The sequence below is a fragment of the Lissotriton vulgaris genome, unplaced genomic scaffold (assembly GCF_964263255.1).
Source record: "Lissotriton vulgaris unplaced genomic scaffold, aLisVul1.2 SCAFFOLD_884, whole genome shotgun sequence".
Classification (NCBI taxonomy): domain Eukaryota; kingdom Metazoa; phylum Chordata; class Amphibia; order Caudata; family Salamandridae; genus Lissotriton; species Lissotriton vulgaris.
In genome coordinates this window covers 228,851-252,823 of record NW_028247829.1, presented here as the reverse complement: position 1 = coordinate 252,823, position 23,973 = coordinate 228,851, and the positions used below count along the sequence as shown (strand labels likewise).

Below are 23,973 nucleotides of genomic sequence, written 5' to 3'. Positions count from 1 at the left end.
GAGTTGAGTGGCCCACCGGGTGAAGTCCCAAGGTGAGCTCTTATTCCCAAAGATCAGCACTTCAGTTTTGTCAGTGTTGAGCCTGAAGCAGTACTCTTTCATCCAACTGACCATGCTGGTCATGCATTGTTTGAAGTTTGTCTTGGTGGTGTCAGTGTTGCCCGAGAGGGAAAAAATGAGCAAGTGTAGTCAGCTCACGAGATGCTGTTGATTCCATACAAACTGATTATGTTAGCCAGAGAAGTCATGTACATGTCGAAAAGTGTGGGGCAGAGTGATGATCCCTGTGGGACTCACAGATGCCGGTGAGTCCATCACATTGTGTCCACGCAAGGCTTGGCAACATGAGGGTTTGGACGTCTTAGGATCATACCATATATTAACCAGCCGCATCAGGTACTTCATGGTAATGATCGATCATCTGTCAAGATGGATAGAAGTAGAACCAATTTGTGAGCCTACCACAAGGAAAGGGATTGATGGCTTTTAGAAACTTTTTGCTTGAGAATGCATTCCAGGAGAGATTATGACTGATAATGGCGTTCAGTTTACTCCTGTAGAAATGAATTCATTTTTAAACAGATGCGCCATAAAGCATGCAAGAATACCACTATATCATCCCCAAAGTAACTGGAAGGTAGAAGAAAAGTACTCACCCATTCATAATCATGGCATCTAAAGTAGTCTCACCGCGTTCATCAGGGCTGCCGCCAAAACCCACAGAGCCGTCACACTGGTCGATCTCACACTGGCCACAGCCCATCTCAACTGCATCCAGCGAAGACCCTCCAGACTGCAAGATGCTCCATGCTGAATTCAATGCAAACAGAAAGAAACTCATATCTTGCAAGTTTACTAAATCATTGAAAATAACGAAACTAATCTTTTGGTGCTTTACAACCAGCAGAATAAGTTGGGAAAAAAGACTATCAATTAAATTTTTGTTTTCACTCTCCAGTCTTTCTAAGCACAGACCAGCAAGTGGAGAAACAGAAATGATGTAAACACAGGACTGCAAAATGGATATAGTCTACTGAAAATACACTGCACACTATTTAATAAAATATAAACCTGGCTTCTTTTCAGTTAAAGGATTAAAGGCTTTACACAAAGAAAGGCTAGAAGGACAGCAATATTTTACCATTTCAGAACTACAGCTTAAATGAAAACAGTGCATTTTTTAACAGGCTTCGATAATAACTATACTAAAGTAGAGGCCATTTTATTTTGGATTTGAAAGTCAAAGGTCTAGCACTTGGTACAACATGGTAAGAGTATATGTATCTAGGCTCCAAAACATTTGGATTAGGCACGAGCATGGACACTAACATGCTGGCTATGTTGGAGTTAGTCAAGTCTACAAAATTAGTGTGCAGAGAATGGAGGTGAGATGTAAGCTTTGGGGCAGGTAAGCAAGCAAGGAGGACATTCCTGCTTAGCTCCCATGCTTGGGAACCACTGCCTATGTCTGTAAGGTCCCAAAAACGAAAGAAGCAAGTATAGTGGAAGAAGATGATATAAACAGGACAAAGCCCTAACCTCAAGGGTCCTTTTACATTTCGGTGCTATTGCGGACCTCCCATAACCAGACTGGTGCTAGATGATGGCCTCCTCCTCCATTCTACACCCAAGCAACAGAATCCTTGAACTGGCCACCCGGATATTTGGGGCAGGTATTACCATTTACACTGAACTATGATGTGCAATAGTAGGGGTCATCAGCTGTCCACCATTAAATAATGTTGAGCGCATGTGTGGCCAGGTAGAAGTGAATCCAAGGAATGATGGACAGGAAGTATGTGCTTGGGGTCAGATTATGAACTTACCCAGATGTAGGATCATCTCTTCCTATACTGATGAGGGGCCATTAAAGGGGTCTTGGTCTTACTCCTGTGCTCCCTACTGATGAATCTGTGGGGGGGCCAGGTCTAACGCGTGGGGGTCAGGGGAGGTTGGCTGTGAGCAGTGGAGTCTGCACTGATGGTAGAAATCGATTTATGTTTTGAGGGTAGAAACTTTGGTCCTAAGCTTTTAATAATGCATGTTACATGACACTAGTTACCATGTGTAATTCTCCATGCTCTTAAGGACCTCTCAATTCAAACACTCTTTTCTACCCCTTAAAATCCCTAACTCCTGCCTCCTCCCTGCAGGAAGCCATACATGTTCTGTCAAAACACACAAATGCAGTTGCTATACATGGTGTCTCTTCGCAACTGTGGCCCATTACCTTCAGACAACTGGTGTTATAGAATGCCAAGGTTAAAGCATCTTCTCCTGTGCTCTTTTCTCACATTAGAGCTGGTAACATATTAACTTGAGTAACCCAATGTTTTGCCATTGCTAAATGGCTGCTATCTAATCAAGGTGTCCAGGTGATTTATAATGCCATTATGTTACAACCATTGCTCAGCCAACAGTACTTTCCATAATACGTTACATGCACAAGTCCCAGAGTAGCCTGTCAACTGGCTCAGCATGCAAGGACAACCTACAGCAAAGCGAAGACGGGCATAGTGCATTTGAGGCGAAAATTACCCATCACTAAGGGACCAAGTGAATTATTGCCAATAGCTGTCTAATACAAATACCCACATCATTTCAGGAACTTACAGACTTTTTTAAAGGGTGACCAGGGAAAAAAATAAATAAAGATACAGATACAGGGGGAGAGAGAGATTAGAGGGGACATAAGTTACTAGGATAAAGCTGTCCTTTGCAAATTACATCTTGAAGGAAACAGCAAACTAAAACATCAGTATAGAATCACAAGGACCACTAACCTGGCTCAATGGCAGACCTAACCCCAACTTTTACACAACACCAAGTGACTTGGATTTACCCTGAATGCCAACATCCCCATCAAGGAAAATATTTCCAAGAAAACAGAGACCATCTGGTACTAGCTCTCTCTAGTAAAGAAAGCAAAAAAGTCCCTCCCAGAAAGAGTCTTCAGAACTGCTGTTCAAGTCTCCAGGCTCTCGCATTGGGAGGGTGACAAGAACCTGCTTAATGGTCTCAGAGGCTCCACACTGGCTTCCCCTAACAGCATCATACATACCCCCATTACAACTTATCCTGGGCCTGAATAAACATGATCACATGCCCCCATTCCTTTGGATCCCAACAAGCACCCCTACCAGACCACAACATCTTAGAAACCAACTGCATCATTTTCAAAACAATCCTAATTAGCACACTGGATATCTGGCTGACAAGCTAATCACCTACAGCGGGTATCGGTACACCCGCAGACAGGACGCCATCAGACTGGAGCAAAGTGTAAAAATGAAGACAAAAAAGGTTATGTAACAAATTCTCTGAATCTATCCAGGCCTCCCCAACCCTACTCCAACTTAGGAAGGAGATGAAGACCCACTTCTTGAAAGAACAGTACATTATGATGCAGTAAGTCTACTTCTGCTCCGAGAACCCATATTACCTCTTTATTCACTCATTGACTACCTTTGAGTAGCTCACCTGCGTGCAGCCCAGTTTATTAAATTAGAAAGCTTTTGCTTGGTTGGATGAATTAATATACATATAAAAAAAAATTAATTTATACAGCACTAATAATAATATTAGCTCGCAATGCGTTTCATTGAATTTAAGTAGCTCTCAGTGCAGAAAAGGTTGGAGACCCCTAGACTTATTTTTGCTTCTGACAATGTACAGTGTTTTACTGCCTTTATGTTCTACAAATACCACATGAGTAGAAACATACAGCTCTCTATTGTACTCTATTAGTATTTATATAGTGATTTCCATATCCCATGTGAGGCCTACAGACCAACTTAAGCACTCCACAATGCTACCAGCCGGACATATCCTCCACAACTACAAGACTAGCACCTAGGAAACTACCTTCCGCACAAGATCTACCAAGACCCTAAGCAGACAGAATGGAACAGCCGACTACTTATGCAGATGGACACATGACTGCAATCCCACTTAGATGCACACCGCTTAGACGACTCCAAAAAATACCCTGAACATGCAGGTTTGGGCAGCAACTCACAAAGATCTAGCCCGTCCCTCCTCACTGCCAGAAGAAGGGATTCTGGATGCTTAACATTTATGACAAACCTTTAGATGACCTCCGTAGTTTTGGTTTCAAGACTATCTCATACACCTATGACATCTAATTGCTATTTAAATATGATCAAGGTAATTTTTGCGCCATAGGCTACCATGGCCGCTGCTTCTCTGTCTTCCAGGAGAGGGTGGCAAATTTTCTCCAGGTAAATGCTACAAATTATGATATTTGGGGAAGATAAATATTTTTTAACAAGTTCTGTGATGCCAGCATTTTAAATCACTCTCACCCAGCTGAGAAGACTGAAGACCTACGCATATGGTTTGATCAGGACCTAATCTAAAAGTTTAGATCAACAAAGTCTGGGGACCATGTTTCGTACTCCTATAAATCCTGAAGAAAATTATGCCTTTTCATCCCTCAGGAGAAATGTGCTCTGGTGGCGAGTGTCTCTGTGTTCTCACAATTTAATTATGGAAACACAGTGTACCTTAGACTATCAGGTGCTCAACTATGGAAGCTGCACTGCATTGAAAATATGGTAATGCAAATACTTTTTGATCTTCATAATTGGATCGTGTATTAGATTCCTAATGCTCACTGCATTGGCTGCCACTCAAGCAGATAATTCACTTTAAGCTACTCTATACTGCCCCAGTTCCAAGCTCTAGCCTGATCACATTTCTCCCCATGTTCTGAATAGGAACTTGAGATTGACTTCTTGGTCTCTTCTTAAGTTGCCTTACTTCGAAAAAAACGTAACATTAGGGTCAGGGTGGGACTTTCAAAGTTTCTAATCCCTTTTTAGAAGTAATTTTCCACTTGTTTCTGCTAAAAGTAGAGTTCATAGCGCTTCATAAATGTCTGAAAATGTTTAGTTTGCCAAGTCTTTATTTGCGTCCCCAAAAGCTACGAGTGTGGTTTGTCTATTTTCTCATCCCCTCTTCCAGTTTGTTCACAATGCTATGTTAACAGTCTGGCCCTGGAGCCATGATGTCGTATGTGTAAAAATCGGTTTATAAATAAATGAAAACATTTGTTAGAAATGTCCTGCTGCTCCAATAAATAAATCAATAACTAAAATAAAAGTTGTGTGCCTACATCGAACCCAACTCAGTCTATGCCTTTAGGGTGTCTATGTCTTTGTACAGCTCAAGAGAGACCAAGAATTAGTTGCTCTTCTAATCCTACTAAACGGGGTCCAATTCCACCGGCTGGCGGGTGTGGTGTTTTGGATCTGGAATCATTTAAGCCCTCTTTCTAGAACTTCCGGTTCTAGAGATATTGCAGGTTAAATCTGTGGTCAAGTCTAATGTGAAACTGACCAATTGACAGTTAGTACTTGTTTCAAGAGTCAGCATAGTGGGTGCTTCAGTCACACAGGTAACCCCGCCAACTGAATATTTTGACCACAGTCAGGCAAACATGATCCGCAAGTTTAAAGTACCCTTGGGTAATCCGAGTGGAAGTTGATCCACTAATTTCATCAGTACCGCATTTCAAAGTAAAGGGTCTGACTGAATTCTTAAATAGTATCTTGAGTTAATTTAAACGGAAATATCCCCAACAGGATCCAGGTGACTGGATATCGAGTCATCAGGCTATCAGACACCCAGAAGCACTTAAATACTTATTTGGAGGAACCCTGCTTGGTGAGATTTTGGGCTCAACATTTGTTGAGGTGGCGACTTTTAGAATAGACTTGGACTATTTCCATGGATGACACCTTTAATTCAACCTTTTGGTACCATAGCAATATTCCGAGAACAAACTAGGGTCCAGAATTATAGCATATCTGTTCCCTTTAGAAGGACTTTAGCTTTCATTCTGAACCTGAGATCGGAGCCCACTGGAGTTCCCCAAGTCAATCTAAACCAAGCTCCACAGGATACCACTGTCCATGGGGTATATAAAAACAAATCTATTACCTCGGGCGAAGAAGTACTAAATATACTCGGGTTTCTATGTATGTTAGTATCTTTTAGTTTTCATTGTAGCTTTAACTGAACTATTTAGTTATCTGTTAACAAATTATTTTGTTTCTATATCCAACACCCTCACAGACTCCGGACTAAACCCTGAATGCTTACTATTGTTTTCCTAGAAAAGTAAAATGCCTTGTGGGAGAACACGGACTGCTCCATTGAAGAGCACAAGCATTGTAGCTCGGGACACAAATGGTACACGACAATACCCATACTGTGTACTTAGTGCCCAGTAAACACGGACTGTTCCAGAAACCCAAAATAACCTGCACATCAACGCTTGATATGAAATACATGACCACATATACCTAAGAAAATGTTTGACTCCCAACACCCACAGGAGCACAACGTGACACTGAAGCTATGGTTGGCAAAACGTTACCAAATCAGCAACCTATCCTGCTCATCACATGTCTAACAACCATTCAGTGCCAGTTAGCCTGACCCATAATTACATCAAACCTATGTAAGTGGCTAGCAATACCTCATTTGAAACAAGAGGCACAGGCCCACCAATTATAAAATTCACCCTACTCAAGGGAACTAAATAACTACGTCCACGAGTACAGGAATCCATACTCCGATTATCCTATGAAGATGCAAGGCGGGTTTAGACACATGTGCTTTCTCCCTCTAGCCAATGAGGACCAATATTAAGCGGGGCTTTAAGTGGAGCAGGTGGTGCTGGCAGTAATTAATAACAGACATTGAAAATGATCCCGATCATCAGGCCCTGTATTTAGGACATTTGCTGAACAATTTAATACACTGGGCTCCTTCTCAACAATGGCTGCAAGAACCATTAAGGTAATCAAAGTCAGTGAAGCATTCACCGTCCCATTTCACATACTTTACTTAATTTCCATGGAATATGTGCCTTCTTTTCCTACGAGTATTTTGTTTTAACAGACGTTTATATGGCTTTGTTTTCCCTACAACATTTGAGTCTCCTATAGAGCATACTAGGGGGCACAACTCAGATTTAAGCAGTTGAGGCTGAAAGTAGTGCGAGTTTTCCAAAGTGTTTCTCACTGTCATAACAGGTGTTCACACTACAGGTTCATCCAAATGTTTAGCCCATATATGGAGCAAATGTTCACGTGTGGCATTTTACGTAGGAATTGATGGAGACATGTGTGAAAGGGTACACAGCTTCCTGAATATTAACAGCACCAACGAGACAAAAGCAAGAGCATGCAGAACGAGAGAATTAAATGATAACAATGAAAAGGAAGGAGATGAGGTGTGAAACATGAAAAAGGCGGTATTAAAGAAAGAGAAACGTGGGGCGATAGAGTGTAAGTCACTAACAAAGAGAGAGACTGCAGAGCAAGTAATGAGAGGAATAATGGTAGTAGTTATTTATTCATAATTGGTAAGGCATACAGGCTGCTTGTTTTAAGTGGATGTTCTTTTTTTGTTGTGTGATGTTTATAGATACATTAACAGAAAACGAAGACACAGGTTCCAAAATACTAGTCACTTAATGGCCTTGTAGAAATAAATTAAGTTTTCCAGTAAGAGTGGTTGTAATCACACCTTATCCTTTAGGTCAAATGCCTAAATAAACAATTAAATACCCAGCCGGCAAGACAACTCAGCGAATAAAATGCTCATTGATAAAACATGCACGTCAGGTACACAAATCACTATACAGAAATGTTTTATTCCGCTACCAATATTGATAGGTTGTTTTCATTTAAAGATGTTTATCAATATAGAATGCAATTATGAAACTAGGATGTCTTGTATGGAGGTTAAGGTCCCAACAATTGCATGCAGCAGGTTATTACCAAGGCCATTGCTGCTTCGGGTAATGCTTTACCTTAATTTTCAAGTCTTGTCTATCAGACAGAGCAAGTGGTCTGTTGGCATAAAGACTGATTGCCAGCTTACAGTGGGCTTAGAGCCCACCTACTGTTGGTTTTACTGTCACTTTTATTTGCTTGCATTTCATATGTTAGCTTGTGTGGGCTTTCATTCCACCTTTTGTGCGTGTCCCCTCCAGTATCATATACTTATTACTCGTGTCCTTCCACTGCTTGCTTTTCAAGCACTACTTTTTTTTCTTTTTAATTCAGAACTCCATGAGAGTGCATGTATTTCCAGCTGTCTCCCTCATGTATTTTTCTCCCCTGGCCATACTCCACTTTGTTCTCGGTCACCCATGTGCTTGTCCAAAGTGTACTTTTTCACTGTGTTGCTTTCTCACTCGTGCTTTTCCCAGCCCAATCCACATTGCTCAATCTCACGTGTTGCTTCTCCCACCAGCCCTACATGTTGCTTCCGTCCCTGTCTCTCTCCATGCTACTTCTTATAGAGCATGATTTTAAAAATCCCACACGTTAGACACAGTGACACATGAAACTGAGTGTAGTAGAAGCACCGTAAAAGCGTGCTTTAAAACGTGAGATGAAGAAAACACACATAAAGTAATACGAATATATATAAACGAAGTTGCACTAATACATTTCTTATGTACATGTTGCTTATTAACATCTACTGATGAAATTGTGATATTGAGTGAAGTGGCCTAGTGTTTTAAAGCTTTCTGTTAGAATGTGCCATTTAGAAAAGTCGGTGAAAAATGTGTAGAAATTAGAAACGATATTGAAACTTTACATAATATTTCTAGAGATTTTAACTTTTATTAAAAGTAGAAAACACATTTTGTGATGTGCATTTAGAAAATTATACACTTATATTAAAGTTAAAGAAAAATTGTGGTAATAGGGTATTTCTAACGTTAGCTATTTTTATTTAATAATGTTTGATAAAAGTTCTATATATTCTCTGTATTTTAATTGATTTAATTACATTATATTTGATGATGATCTGGAGTTTATTTTATTTAAAATGTTTAACCCTAGCTTAAAGGCTCTTTCGAAAATGTTTTTTCTCTAGTGCTAACCTTTCCCCCTGACTATGCACAATATCCCATTAACATCTAGTGAAATGTTGCTATATTTGTCCTGTACATGTACCAATCTCTAGCAACTCAAAAAGATGATGGACGGAATGCGGAGCATGGTCAAACCTTCATACCCTGTCACAGATTTGGGTTAAATCCATCATTTTTAGCTTACCATACCACTCCGTTTGGAACAAGCCATACGCAAATCAGTCTTGACCCTGCTCACCAGGGAACCAGTCCAGCCCGAACTGCCAAGCCAGGTCCTTCCTGGGCTGGGAACCAGCATCCTGGGACTAGTTTTGGGGTATTACCCCTCATCAGGCAGGCTAGCTTGAATCCAGTGGCACACTCTGGGCATACCATTACACCTTAGGATGACTACAGCAACACAAAAAGATGATGGACGGAATGCTGTACATTGTCAAACATTCACCCCCAGTGACAGATCTGGGTTAAATCAATCGTTTTTTTGCTCACCATGCCACCTCAGTTTGGACTGCAGGGTTTACACTGATGTTAGGCCTATCTCTCGTTTCTCATGACCAGCACAGAAAAGTATCTCACTGTTGCAAGTGTCTTAGGTGACTTATGTGAATCTGAACCTACGTTGGTGGTGTGATGCTACATCACTGATTTCTTTTAGAGACTTTATAAAAGACAAAAACCCAAAGGAGGGGCAACACCATATTTTTTTTCCCCCCATGAGAGAGGATGCTATACTGATCGAGTTTTAAGAACTTTCTCTTACTTTTGGGACTGCCCTGCTGATGCTACATTCGGTAGCTGATGGACTGAAACCTTCTTTGCCAAACCACTTTAATGTATCCATTACCTTTATTTCCTTGTTCTATGGTAATGGACTCGCCCTTAATGAACTTTAAAAGTGAACCCCATAGCTTTCTTCATAGGACCTGAGTTTTTAAAGAACGAACTGTCCATTCTGCCTTAATGGTGGTGGGACTCTACCTCTAATACTTATTCTGATAATTACCTTCCTATAAAGCCTGCCTAAATGTTTACCACTGGAGTAGCAACGTTTTCCCCTATTCTTATCTTGATAAGGCCACATATATGTGTGTGTACATTTGGCCCCACGTATCAACATAATACAATAATAATCAATGTACGTACTGCACTAGTATAGTAAGGGCAAGTATTGGAGTGTTCTAAATGAGTATGCGCATTAACTATTTTTCTACTAGGAACAGCTGAACCATTGTCAAAATTCATCTATAAGCTAAGATGGTACCAGGGTTGCGCTAAAATGAATTTGATGGAGTGCATTCTCCATACATTAGGAATGAATTATTCATGAGAGTGTTGGTGTTGTGCCTATAATAACATGGTCAGTTGCTGTTCTAATAAATAAAAGTGTAATCATGTGCGAAAGTGCAATATAGATGAATAACCTTATATGCATTAGTATATTTTACAGGATTGTATGTGTATTGCACAGTTATATGCTTTTGAAAGTAACTGGCTAAGTTAGCATGACTGTGGGCCTCAAGCTTACAGTTGGCACATTTAACATTGACTGGGAAAGTTGTTTGTGATGTATTTTTCCCTTCAGCAGGTGCAGACCAAAGCATTCTTAGTTAGTGAAAAAATGTGTAATTTAAGATAGTGAGGCGAGGAAAAACTGGCAAGGTTAATTAAATTTAATTAGAGGAACAAAGGAGTGCTACCAGTTTGCGATATCTGTTGAAGGGAGGAATACAAGGATGTCTCAGAAGCGAAGTCTGGAAAATGGGAGTATTATACCAGGCGCTGGAACTCTTCACGAGAAATGGAAATATTGAAGCAGAATAATGTGGGGTCATGTGTCCTGAACTTTCTGTGTGTTTCTTATCAGTGAACTTACCTTGTACTCAGAGAGATGTATTTTAGACTTCGAGAGGTACAGTCTCTCCTGACTTCTGATTGTGTGGCTTTATTCTATAAATGAGCTTTTGCTTACAGAAATTCTTCAGAAGTTCTGCTGCTGATACCTGTTCTTCCTTCTGGATTAATAGGGTTTCCTTTACTCTTAGTTTAGTGTAAAGATAGTTAAATACTGCAATTCTTTCCTAAGTATGGGGAGAAGGATAGAAACCATGTGTCCAATCTTCAGACTTTGTTCTTAATCTTTTACATTGCAATTACAGAAATCTTGATTTGTTCTTTGCTGTTAAGGACCAATATTGTACATCGATTTGATCTTCTTTTAATAGTTCTGTGTACTTACAGTATATTTTACATTGGATTATTATTACCTTGGCTTTGAGTTTATAATAAATCCTTTTCAAGGACCGCAGCCACACCACCACTTTTTTAGTCATTAGTGGGCGGTTCCTTTGGCGGTCCCACTGCGGTGCCTATAGAATGGGCACCGCAATATGAACATCAAAGGAAGTTCCAGCATGGCATGGACTGTGAAGTCCATGCTGTGCTGGAACAGGGGGTGCATGCACACAGGGGAGCACATGTGGTGCCCTCCTGTATGCATCCACATGGAGTGATAAGAATATATGGTATCCCAACTGGTATTATTCAGAGGCAATTAGTGAGGATATGAGTACAACATTATCCACAAGGAAGCAAGGAGACTATTTGATTATAGCATGTGCTCATGGCATCATTTATATAGACATTTTGGGAAAAAGGCAAAGAAATTGGCAGTTGTAACAGCACTGTAATACATAAATAAAATAATTGAAAACAACCCAAATTGCACGTGGTGCTCGAGGTGTGTGAGTGAAAACCAAGGTAGCGACGCAGGTGGCAATGTGAACAGCGTGGGCGGCGCAAAGTGACTGGTGCATAAATATACAATGAATAGTTGGCACAATGTGGTTCCAGGTGACTTGAGGAGTTTGTTTCTACTTCAGTTCAATGCTCTGTTCGTGAACCACTTTGTGTAACGCGCCTATGATCGCGTTGGAGTGTCCACGGCGTTTCGATCCACATTAATCGGGATCTTCATCAGGACTGGGTTGGGTCGTAGGCAGTGCTGTACATGGGGGCAAAGGAGAGGGTGAGACAGGGACGCAAGGCAAGGCGGAAGCGGTACGCAGGCGTGGTTATCTAGTGGCGTGCGTCCTGGGGTAGAAGTCATATGGCTATCGAAATCGCAGTTGGTAAGCGAGTCATGGATCTAGGTGGATTAACTCTCACCCAATCAAATGTACCCCAAACGATCCCGATTAATGTGGATCGAAATGCAGTCGACACTCCAGCACGATCATAGGCGCGTTACACAAAGTGGTTCACGAACAGAGCATTGAACTGAAGTAGAAACAAACTCCCCAAGTTACCTGGAACCACATTGTGCAAACTATTCACTGTATATTTATGCACCAGTCACTTTGCGCCGCCCACGCTGTTCACATTGTCACCTGCGTCGCTACCTTGGTTTTCACTCACACACCTCGAGCACAACGTGCAATTTGGGTTGTTTTCAATTATTTTATTTATGTATTACAGTGCTGTTACAACTGCTAATTGTCTTTCTTTGCCTTTTTTCCCCAAAATGTCTATATAAATGATGCCTTGAGCACATGCTATAATCAAATAGAGTCTCCTTGCTTCCTTGTGGATAATGTTGTACTCATATCCTCACTAATTGCCTCTGAATAATACCAGTTGGGATACCATATGTTCTTATCACATTTTACCCCAATCCCAACACGGTTGACAGGTTTGTGCTCCTTTTTTTTCCACATGGAGTGAGGCACCCCTGTAGAGCCCCCTTTCTTTCCTCATCGAGACTGTTTTAATGGAGGAAATACATCCCTGAAACAAGTGGCGGTGAGGAAAGTTGTAATATGCTTGGCGGGAGCAGTGAGGTCCTGCCAAGCATATTACTGCCTCAAGACTGCCACGCCACCCACAGGGAACAGCAGTTCCCTGGCAGAGTCCTTGATCCCAGGGTGGCACGACAGCCAAAATCAGAATGTGGCGGCCGGAAGACTGCCACTGCCGGGGCACCACGAGTCTGGCGGTCCAAGGACCACCAGACTCATAATTTGGCCCTTAATGTACAGTCAAACAGTTTATGGATCTAAACTGGTCTGTAACCCCTTCTCTTCTCAGGCTACAACAAAGGACCATTTACCTAAAGAAAATTGAAAGGTTGGCCCAGAGCTTTACCGCCGCTTTTATACAGGTTGTGGTACTCTTAACAGAAATGTTTAAAGGAGTACTTATTGCCATGAATTTTAAATCTTTAATACAATGACCAAATTAATTGAATACCTGTCTGAGCCCGTTATTGAATCCTGCTAGTTCTTCCATTTGAACTGTGCTGTTTACTGAAGATTGAATGTGTTGTAGACAGAAACAGTGAGCGCTGTCAGAACACCAGGTATTACTTCTTCTGTTTTGCATTGGATTTCTTTTGGTCTGTGTAATTCTAACTCAACTTAACTTCTTCAGTAAGTTGAGTCTTCAGTTGCCATTCTCTATTTTTACAGTATGGTTTTAAGAGTGGTCTATCTAAATCTGGTGTCAAATTTTTGAGTCGGCTGCCAATTAATGGTCCTCATTGGACAGCTAATGAGGTGTTTGGCACACCCTAATTTCCACCCCTCCCATCGGCGGAGAAAGATTAGTCAGAGGGTCATTGTCTCTGTGGTATATAGAAATGCTGCCGTTTCTCTGATTGTAAAAGGCCCAGTATGGTTGAAGTAGTAAGGACAGTAAGCGCATGATAATAAAATGTTTCTGCGCTTCTGCTGCAACACTTCCAGACCCCCTCTCCTTCTAGCTCCATCTCACCGCCCTTCGTGTTGCTTCCCATCACCTGCCTCCTCAGCGATATTTCATCCACCCAAGCCCTATGTTGTTTCCCCCACCAATGTCATTTGTGTTGCTTCTCCCACACAAAAAAGTAGTCTTTTTTTAAAATTACCGATACAACTTGGAGAATAAAAAGGCGCTTGTAGCTGGATGGTGCTGTGTCTACACAATGACGTGGTCACTAAATCATAGCACTATTGTTTGTTTGTTTCTTTAGCCAAGGTGTCAGCTTAGCCAATGCTTGTCGAGTTAAAGTATGAAGACTCCACTGCACAGCCATATTAGTTTAAAGAACAAAAGTAGAGCAATTTACAATAATACACATCTAATAATCCTTCATCCCTCTCTCCACGCTACCCGCTAGACCGGAGACATGGCAATTGCCCGTCACCGACCATTATTGGTCAAACTCTTTGAACCCGGACCGGACCGTCCCTGACTCACTGCTTAATGACCCTCCCACCCTCTTTCCTTTGCTAACCTCTTCATCCAAGCATCCTGGAACACCACTAGTCCCTAATGACTTAATCCCCCTTCCCCATCACCGTCTAAGACCCCCAGGGCATACATCGAGGCACCCGCTATCCGACAGTTCTCCCAACACAACCTCTACACCCACCCAGCACCAAAGTGGTGGCACGCCTGGACGATATATCTCTCCAGTTGCACCTTCTTCTGGTTGAACTTCATGAACTGAAAGCCCTCTCACTTGAACTCTTCCCCTTGATCAGCTCCCTCTTCTATTCGGCGAACTTGCCCAGACCCCACCCCCCCAGTGGTAGAGTTCGCCCTGGAATGTCTCCCCCCCCTATATCTCAGAAACCTTACCCTTACCTAACGCCCCCTCACGCCCCAGAAGGCTGAAGACCTATCTTGCGCCAAATGATATTGATGACCTACTAAACTCTTACTTGCCTTCTCTAGACCTCAACACGTTCCCTCCGGGGCACATTTAAGCCATCCTCCCCAATTCAAACAGAGAACCCCCTCACAATCTCAGAGTCATTAGTAATGACAACCTCATGAGTGTGAACATCACCCAGACCCTATCCTCCCTTACCCCGGTGAGACTTAAATGCTTACTACGTAACTGCAGGTCAGCCAGTAAACATGCCTCCAATATCTTCAACCTCATCCATCACAATGATTGGCATCATCTTCCTCACCGAAACTTGTCTCAATCCCTCCTCCACTCTATCCTAGACCTTAGTGCCTCCTAACCACGTCAATTCGTCTAGACAGAGCTTTGAAGCTGGGTGGTGGCCTAGCTCGTATACATCGGCGCTCACTCTCTGTTTCCCACTCGGAGTCTTCTATGCCATCCTCCTTCGAATACCTCTGTCTCAACCTGCTGGTTCAAATTAAACATGGGCCTTCATGGGGGCTCGCTACTCAATGGACCAGGAACCGCGAAGGGACCTCTAGCGGAAATGCACAAAGCGGGCCCACTGGACACTCGTGGAGTGTAGGCCTCTGAGCTTCGGTGCAAAAGGTGCTCAGGTCAGGGGCTTCAAATACCCCAAATGCACAACTTCAGGATACCTTGGGAAGTAGGTGCAGTTGCAAAGATGCAGGATGTCCAGGAGTTCCGGTCCCACGTCTCTCGTGTCCGCTACAGGTCTCAGCTTTGCTGGGAGCGCAGGTCAGCATCAGAGATGTCTGGAAGTCTGTGTCCTGTGCCGCAGATTCTTCGGGATCCGGTGGGAGCCTCAAAAATGCAGACCGGCAAAGATGCAGTTGGTGCCTGTTTGAACAGGGTGATCACTCCTTGACCACAAGGGAGATTTCTTCCATCTTCCAGTCGATATGGAATGTCGAAGGTCCAAGATATATGTTGCAGAGTTTCGTCCAGGGTAATTTAAAGTCCTAGGGACTGGGGTTCTATACTTATAGTAGGTTTAGGGGTTTGACTAACTCGAAGGTCCCTCCTATGGGTGGACCTGGGGAGGGGGTGGTTACACCCCTTCCCATTTGTCCAGTTTTGCGCCAGAGCTGGGGCTGAGCGCCCCAGCAACCGGTTTGAGCTGGGAAATGCATGGAGCAACTTTTGTGCCCCAGGCAGTGTCTGAAAAACATTCACTGAATGCAACCCACCCTGCCTCAAGACACTAAAGCCTGTCTGGGGAGGTGCCAGCACCTCCCTGGACAGAAAACCTATTGTCCAGTCCTCCCCAGCCGGAGTTTCGTCCAGCAGCAGGAGGGCAGACTTGTGTCTGTGGCAGCAGCATCTATTTTGTGATGCTGGGGCTCTGTTGAACATTAACCAGGTTTACCAGTAACTACATGTCTTCTCCCTCTAGAAGGGTGGAATGCTACCTCCGCCGCCATAAATGGCGGGGGGGGGGTAGTATTACAAAGTGTTTGACACCTTACAAGACATGTTTTGATAAAGCCAAACCAAAGTTAGCATTAACAGTGAGGATTATAATGCACTTAAGAGTATATGGTATGGCTATATCATAGAACAGCTATAAGGAGTTGGTTCCGAAAGCTGCAGATGGGCTCAGCTCATGCTAGGGCACCCTCTCACAGAAAACCAACCACTCTGCCTTCAGGATTGTCAAATCCTGCCATAAGAGTGACTAATAGGTTACTATGTGTCTATATACAAGGTAGATATAGGCATACTATATCTAAGTAAGGGGAGATCACACCACCTTACCCAGGCCGTAAGTACAGACCTGTGGTGTCAGTTTGGAAGGCTAACCAGGGGTGGCATAATACATGCTGCAGCCCCTGGTAGGCCTCTGGGGTCCCTATGCCCTGGGTACCTAAGGTACCATATACAGGGGCTCACAAGGGAGCCTCAGTAACCAATCTGGTATGTACCTAAAGTACAGGGTATCAATTTAGAGAGAGAAAAGCTAGGCTGTGGGCCTGATTAGCAGGGCCACAGCCATACTAAAGTCGAAAAACCAGTGAAGCACAGCAAAAAGTGGGGGTAACTATAGGAAGCAGACCCTACTCTCCTATACCTACTAATCCTCCTTGACCTTTCCTCTGCGTTTGACAATGTCAATCATGATAACCTCTTTTGCATCTTGAAGAACAGGATGGGCCTATCTGGTCGGGTGTTGCAATGGTTCTCGTCCTTCCTCTACTATAGATCACAAAGTATCAAGGCAAACCACTCTCTCTCCCAGCCCTCTCTAGTTTCCATGGGGGTCCCCAAAGGGTCCGCCCTATTTCCTATTCTCTTCAACTTGTTCTTGGAACCTTTAGCCAATACACTAAATTCCACAAATATTCTTTTCCACATGTATATGGATGATACGCAACTCTACATGAAAATATCCTTCCTGGATAACATATCACTCAACACTACTCTAACGTCCACTCAAACCTGGTTAACTGAGAACCACCTCTTGCTCAACACCTTCAAAACAGAATTGCTTCTCGTTTTGCCTCCGAATCACATCCCCAAATTAGACCTTTGGATGAACCACCTCACTGCCTTAAAGTGCTCCCCCCTCATCATTGACTCAGCCAAATCTTTCGGAATCACCCTGGACAAGCATCTGGACATGAAGAATCATATCAGCAAAGTGTGCAAGGGAGCTAATCACCTGTCGAGGACACTCAGGAACATCAAACCTTTCCTCCCTCAAGCTGATTTCAAGCAGGTAGTCCAAGCGCTTGTTTTGCCAAGACTAGATTATGGCAGTGCTACGCTCTGTGGCCTCCCCAAATATACCTTGGCCCCACTAAGGGCTTAATTGTACGCTGCTGCCAGACTGGTTATGGGACCAAAAGAAATGCACACATAACCCCAGTTCTAAAATCTCTTAAGTGGTAGTCCTACGAAGCACAAATTCAGCTAAAGACTGCCTGCCTGTCACACAAAGCCCTCCATCTTAAAACCCCTAGTTATCTAGCGCAAAAGCTAGAACTATGCGGAGGGAGTAGACCTAGGGTGACCAACTGACATGGGTGCAAATTCAGGACAGGGAGTGTAAAAATTCAGGACAAAGGGTCAAAATTCAGGACAGAAATTCAGGACAGGAGGTCAAAATTCAGGACAAAACTTTAGGACAAAAGGTAAGTTTTACAGACACATCAGAGGAGGTCGCGCAAAAGAATATAATTAAGCCCATCCATATCCAAACATATTCAATAATTTGCAAACCTATCCATCAAGTATCCTTCTATCCATCATTTCACTCATCCATCCCTCCATCCACCCTTCCACTCATCCATCCATTATCCATCCATGCATTCATCTGTTCACCATATCCATCAGTACACTCATCCATCCAATCTTCCACCCATCCATTCACTCATCCATCCAGCCTTTTATCATTTCACCCATCCAGCCATCTTTTCACTCAAGCATCCATCCACCCAGATACTCATCCTTCCACTCATTCACCCTTTCAGTCATCAATCCATCTTCCATTTCTCTCTCCATCGACCCTTTCACTTAGCCATCCTTCCTTCCACCCATCCATCTACTCATCCACTCATGAATCCATCCATTGACCCCATCAGTCATCCATCCACCCTTTCACTTCTTTACTCATCTATCCATCCATTTGTCCATCTACCCTCCCTTTTATTCCCTCATCCATCCTTACATCCACCCGCTAACTCATCTGTCCAGCCATTCACCCTTTTACTTCTCAATCCATCCATCATTTCACTCGTCCATCCACCCATTAACTCACCCATCACCCACCCGTTCACTCATCCATCCACCCTTTTACCCATCGATCTACCCTTCCACCCATATATACATCTTTTTACTGTTTCATTCATCCATCGTTCCACTCACTCATCCATACATCCTTGGTCTCATTATCCATCCATTCAACCTTTCACTAATCTATCCAGCCATCTACCCATTCCTTCATTTACTCACTTGCCCCTCTTTTCATATTAATTATGAGCTGAGCCTTGGTCTGCAAAGTTGCAAACAGAAGAGGCCCATCAAGAATTTCACCCTTGCTGTAGTTCCTAAAGCAATGGGTGGGGGTAGGGTCCCTATGCCCCTGCACATAGGAAATCTGAAAACATGAAATTCATGAGTCATGCGTGATGCACTGTGCCAGGCCCTGAGATGACTGTGACATGGTGTTCTTTCCAGGGCTTTAAGTGGGATGAAAATACCGGGAGGTCTCACCAAAGGGGGTGTTTGATATGATTAAGGGTGTGACTTAAAACACGTAAGCTAAAAATCTGTGCTTAGTATAGTGTGCTGCCCGACTGGTATTTTGCCTCTTCTGTCATTGTATCCAGATATATAACAACAAGTAATGTTACACCTGCAACAAGCCAGAACTATTGGCTTTGTCAATGGTTGTTGGCTACATAAAATAAAAAAAGTAGCAATCATGGCTTCCTTGAATATAATATTGAAAATGCATCCGGTCTAAAATGACGAGACTGTGAAAGAACTCCAGCCCCTTCTTTTTAACTTCTTTCACCAGCTCCTTTTGTTGAGCTGGATTCTCATGTAGATACATTGGCGTTTTTGCACATTTCTTCTGTCTGACAGAATGCCCTGCCCTAGACAGAGCCTGGGGGAGGCCCACCACATGCTTTACCAGCCTAGACTGGACCATTGTCATTCTGTAGGTGGCAGTCAGCCAGCATACAGAATGACAATGGGCAGGTGGGGCTGCTCTTGTGCTCTGAGGAGGAGTGGAAGGCGGCCCCATCAGGGAGTTGAGGCTTCATGCAGTTGTTGTTACCTGCAATGCCTAAAATTACGGACAAAAGGCGTCCGTAAAAGGGATCCTCACAGACAACGGATGTGAGGTCCAAATTACGGACGGACCGTGAAATTTATAGATGGATAGTCACCCTACATCATACATAATCTCATAAAGATGCACCCTCACACACACACACACACAGATCATCATGCACACATGCCACATCATTTTCACAGAGTAGGTACTCACATAAATCCAATGACATCACAAGTTGCTAAAATAACACAAACACGCATACCTCTCACCGTCGCAAACCATAAATTAAAATCAAATATGCTTAAAACATGTGAAAATGGGCAAATGTTTGGAAAAACTTTGTTATTGACTCCTAATTTGCTGAGTCAGCATTTTACAGTGGCAGAAGAGCAGGCAGCCCACCTAGTCTGAAAAAAAAAAATAAGACACCTTCCCCGCTCTGGGTGTGGTGTACACTTCGGCAAAAGTCCCTAATAAAATGAAGGCAAAAGACTTTAAAAAATGAAGATTCGGGAAAGGACTATGGCGAATAATGAAAAACTGACCCCAGATTCTAAGGGCCTCATTTAAGAGAAGTGACACATCGCTGCGTGAAAGCAGCGATGCGTCACTTCTCAGTGCGCCCTCCTTGCGACATGAGTGATGCGTCATATGTATAATATGACGCATCATGTCGCAAGGAGTTACAGATACGTCAGTATTTCTGACGTATCCGTATGGCGCAAAAGTGACGCATTGCTGGAGTGTGTCACATAGGGCAGGCCCCATGTGAAAGGGCCTGCGTCAGTCTTACGCCTGCTGTGAGGCAGGCCTAAGATATTGACGCATTTGCGTCCTAGAAGTGACGCAGTGAAATCTCATAGATTTCACTGCGTCATTTCTACGACCCTTTCTTGCGTCAATACGCCCCACCTTGCATACATTATACCTGGCGCAGGTATAATGTGCGCAAGGGTTTACAAAGTGACGCATCTACCTAGATGCGTCACTTTGTAATTATGGCGCAACAGGGCGCATTTTTTACGCCACTGGTGTGTCACAAAAAGTGACTCACCGGCGGCGTAAAAGTGACGCACAGCCTCATAAATGAGGCCCTAAGTTTTTTTAATTTACTTGAGAACACTCATCCACATGTTCAACTACCTCAGTGGTCTATCAAAGCTGTGTTTTGAGTACATCTATTGCAGGCTGCATAACTTGTTATGAACGGAGAGGAATCCGGTCCCTTGTGCAAGAGATGAGACACCAGCATCATGCAGACGCTCAGGAACACTTAAATCAGTTTGGGTGAATTGACCCTGGCATATGCATTTGTTGAATTTGCCACACTGTTAACAAATATAATGTATGTTATACCAATTTGGATTTTTTTTCATTTGTATATTTCTGGACCCTTCCAGGTTTTTTCAGTGTACCTACTAGTGTGACATACAAGTGTCTTCTGATAAATATCAGACATCTTACATTAATACCTTTGGACGCCTTCATTTATCACTAGTTTCTGAGCAAAAGCAGAATGCCATGAGCGCCTATTACATTACAGAAGGTCAGATTAGTTTGTAGGCCCCGGAGATCAAGGGATTTGCCAGAATAACACGATGTTTAAACCTGAATTTATTTTTTATTTTATTGTGTGTGGGTCACTTTTTTGCCTTCGTAACTGCATATGAAATAACAAAGTCCTTACAGAACAGTTTATTCTTCTCAGCCACCTCTTTGACCCTGCCACCATTCTCAATGACCCCAGCCCCCATAGTACGATTTGTACATTTAAAACTTCAAGTCTGTAAATGAAAACAGCCTGGAATTGCGCCAATAAAGAAGGCCAGCCTTCCAGGCCATCTTCATTTACACTTCTTTGCTAAGGCATTTGCACCCCCCCCCCCCCTCCCCTGGGAATGCAGTCACAGACCCTAAGTGGGGCGCGCCTCACTGTATGAAGACCTCTGGCAGCAAATGCCTATCTGTACAGAGTCTCCCATTATCATTCTGTGTTTGATAATCAGGAAGACAACAGAATGATAATGGCCGATAGCAATCTGTGCCGGGAGGGGCTGCTGCAGGCCCTTCAGTTCACAACAGTGCGATCTGGCCACTGCAGTGAGAGTTAGAGAACTCTCAGGCTGCTTGCAGGGGAGATAGCTTGCACCAACGCCCAGAATTACGGACAAAAGGCATCCGTGAAAGATTTTCTGTTGGACAACGGACAAGAGGCCCAAATAACGGGCAGTCCGTGAAATTTACGGACGGTTGGTCACCCTAAATAGACCCTCAAGAATAGTTAACTCTTTCCGCCTGAAACCACAGATCTATTGCAAAAAGAAAGCATGCCACTGAGCATTCTCTGGCGCTGCCCCAAAGATATGGAACTCTCTTCCACCGAAAGTACACAGAATCCCCTCCACGGTTGCTTTCAAATTGGAAGTTAAAACATTCTTTATAAACAAGTTCTTACCTTAATTAGCTCTGGATCATCTGTTCTAAGGCTCTGATCTTACAAACTTACAACCGACACTGAGTGTTACTCTTCCTTTAACCTATCATTTGCTCCCCGTTCAACACGCCTTGTACTACTTATTGTTTTACTTTTTATTGACCCTTTCTATGTTGTAAATGTTTGATGGATTATTGTTATGTGATGCCGATACTGCAACTTATTACCTTCCTTCCCTCCTATTGTAAAGCGCTCTGATATGCTTCGGGATCATGTTCGCGCTATATAAAACATACAGCCTGATTCATGTACGGGCCGTTTTGCGTGGCCCTAATAGCGAATCATAGCGACTCGCTATTGAGGACACGCAAAACAGCATTCATGTAGGAATTGCTAAATCAATAGCGATTCCTACATGTTCTCTATTTGCGAGTAGCAATTTGCTACTCGCAAAAAAAGGAATACCTCCCCATTCAATCCTATGGGCCAAAAGGCCCATAGGAATGAATGGGGAGTATCCCTTATTTGCGAGTAGCAATTTGCTACTCGCAAATCAGATAGCGATTTTAAGGGTGCCAGGGGTGTCCAAAGGACACCCTGTAGCACCCCTAAAATGCACATTTGAACAGGTGTTGCGCACACACATGTCTAAAGGACATGTGTGTGTGCAACTTAGAAAAATGCTTTTAAAAGCATTTTTCTATGTTTTTGCTATTTACCGAGAGGTCTGACCTCTCAGTAAATAGCGGCCCAATTTTGCTAAATCGCAATTTTTGCAAGTGTCATGAATAGCATTTAAGGAATCTCTAATAGAGATTCCTTAAATGCTAATCCTCGCATATTTGCTAATTCCTCATTAGCGATTTTAGCATTTGGGATTGTGAATCCCAAATGCCAAAATTGCACTCGCAAAAGGCAAGATTCTGAGAATCTTGCCCTTTGCGAGTGCAATTTTGCTTCATGAATCAGGCGGTTAATAACTAAATAAATAAAATCTACCAGGAGACCACAATAAAATAGAAAGCAAACTTACCACTGCCAGTCAATCTGAGTCCCAATGCAGGGAGCACTTCCCTATAAAAGCTAAAGGAGTAAGAGAGCGAATGAGGGACCAAGGAACGTATTTAAGATGCAAATTACGATTCTTGGGTTGTCTGCCTGCACCAGCATTAGTTTCAAAAACTGGATTTGAGCACCATGGTTTATTTCGCTTGTCTCGTACTTACAGGTTATTGTACCAACGCCAGAAATTCTGCTGGAACGGAGTAAGGTACCAAGGAACAGCTCATTGGGAGATCTCAAGGAGTATGCGGGCAGATGATGGGATGCCTTCTAGCGTGGGGAGTCAGTTAGTAAGGCGAGATATGATCAATGTGTAGGAAGTGAAAGTAAGTTGGGCGTTGTGAGAGCTGAAGCTTGTAAAGAGTGCGCTGTTAGGCAGCGCTCGCCTTGAAACACAGCAGAGTGCCGGTATTACCTTTTTCCGTGGCTGAACTGAAGGCTCCGGCTCCCCATGTGTTAATAACCAGAGGCAAATTTGCTGAAGCTGTGCTGCAGACCGTGACAATGCAGACGAGACCCTGAAACAAAAGCATCCCGGAGACTTCAGTGCGCGCAGCTTACAGATGCAGCAGCAGCGTGAGCTTTAGGCTTCACGTGACACTTCAGTCCGGAAGACAGGCGCGAGCGAGTCATAGACACAAAAGAAGGTCCAGCCCAACAGCCGCCTGCACTGAAAGAAGGAAGCGCCACCAGTGCTCTAAGTGGCAGAAAATGATTGCGGAACCAACAAATCGAGACTAAGAGTAGGAGTTGGGATACTGCGACGAGTCGTCACGGGGATTTATCCTTGAGGGACGAGTAATGGCGCGCGGCGAGCAGAGCAGCGACGTGTTTACCTGTGCGTTATCTAGTACATACTCTGTTCGCCAAAGAAATGATTGATAACACAGAAGCGTGATAGTAAAACTGGTCTACTTAACTGGCCAAAAAACAGACGGCGTATTGAGATATTTTGTGGGTAAAAATAGTGATCAGATGTTATCAGGTGTGTTGGTTCAATTCAATTAACCAAGGCTACAACGCTCAGAATGCACTTATATGCAAATTAAAAATCCAAGCATAACAAGGTGATAAAT

The 23,973-nt window shown here is 43.2% G+C and overlaps 1 protein-coding gene across 2 annotated transcripts in view; it reads right to left on the bottom strand.

Moving 5' to 3' along the window:
* The window catches only part of AGA (aspartylglucosaminidase), a 284,566-nt gene extending 260,824 nt beyond the window's left edge, over window positions 1-23,742 (bottom strand). The window contains exons 1-2 of one of the 2 annotated variants that reach the window (XM_086949806.1): window positions 23,313-23,742; window positions 657-810 (exon numbers count right to left, since the gene is read on the bottom strand). In XM_086949806.1, the coding sequence (XP_086805932.1) occupies window positions 657-810; window positions 23,313-23,430 (272 nt within the window). In that variant the 5' untranslated portion in view covers window positions 23,431-23,742. Of the gene's footprint in view, window positions 1-656; window positions 811-2,062; window positions 2,239-23,312 lie in introns of those variants that run through there. The other variant, XM_086949807.1, reaches the window with a different exon arrangement.
* Window positions 23,743-23,973: the final 231 nt, after the last annotated feature.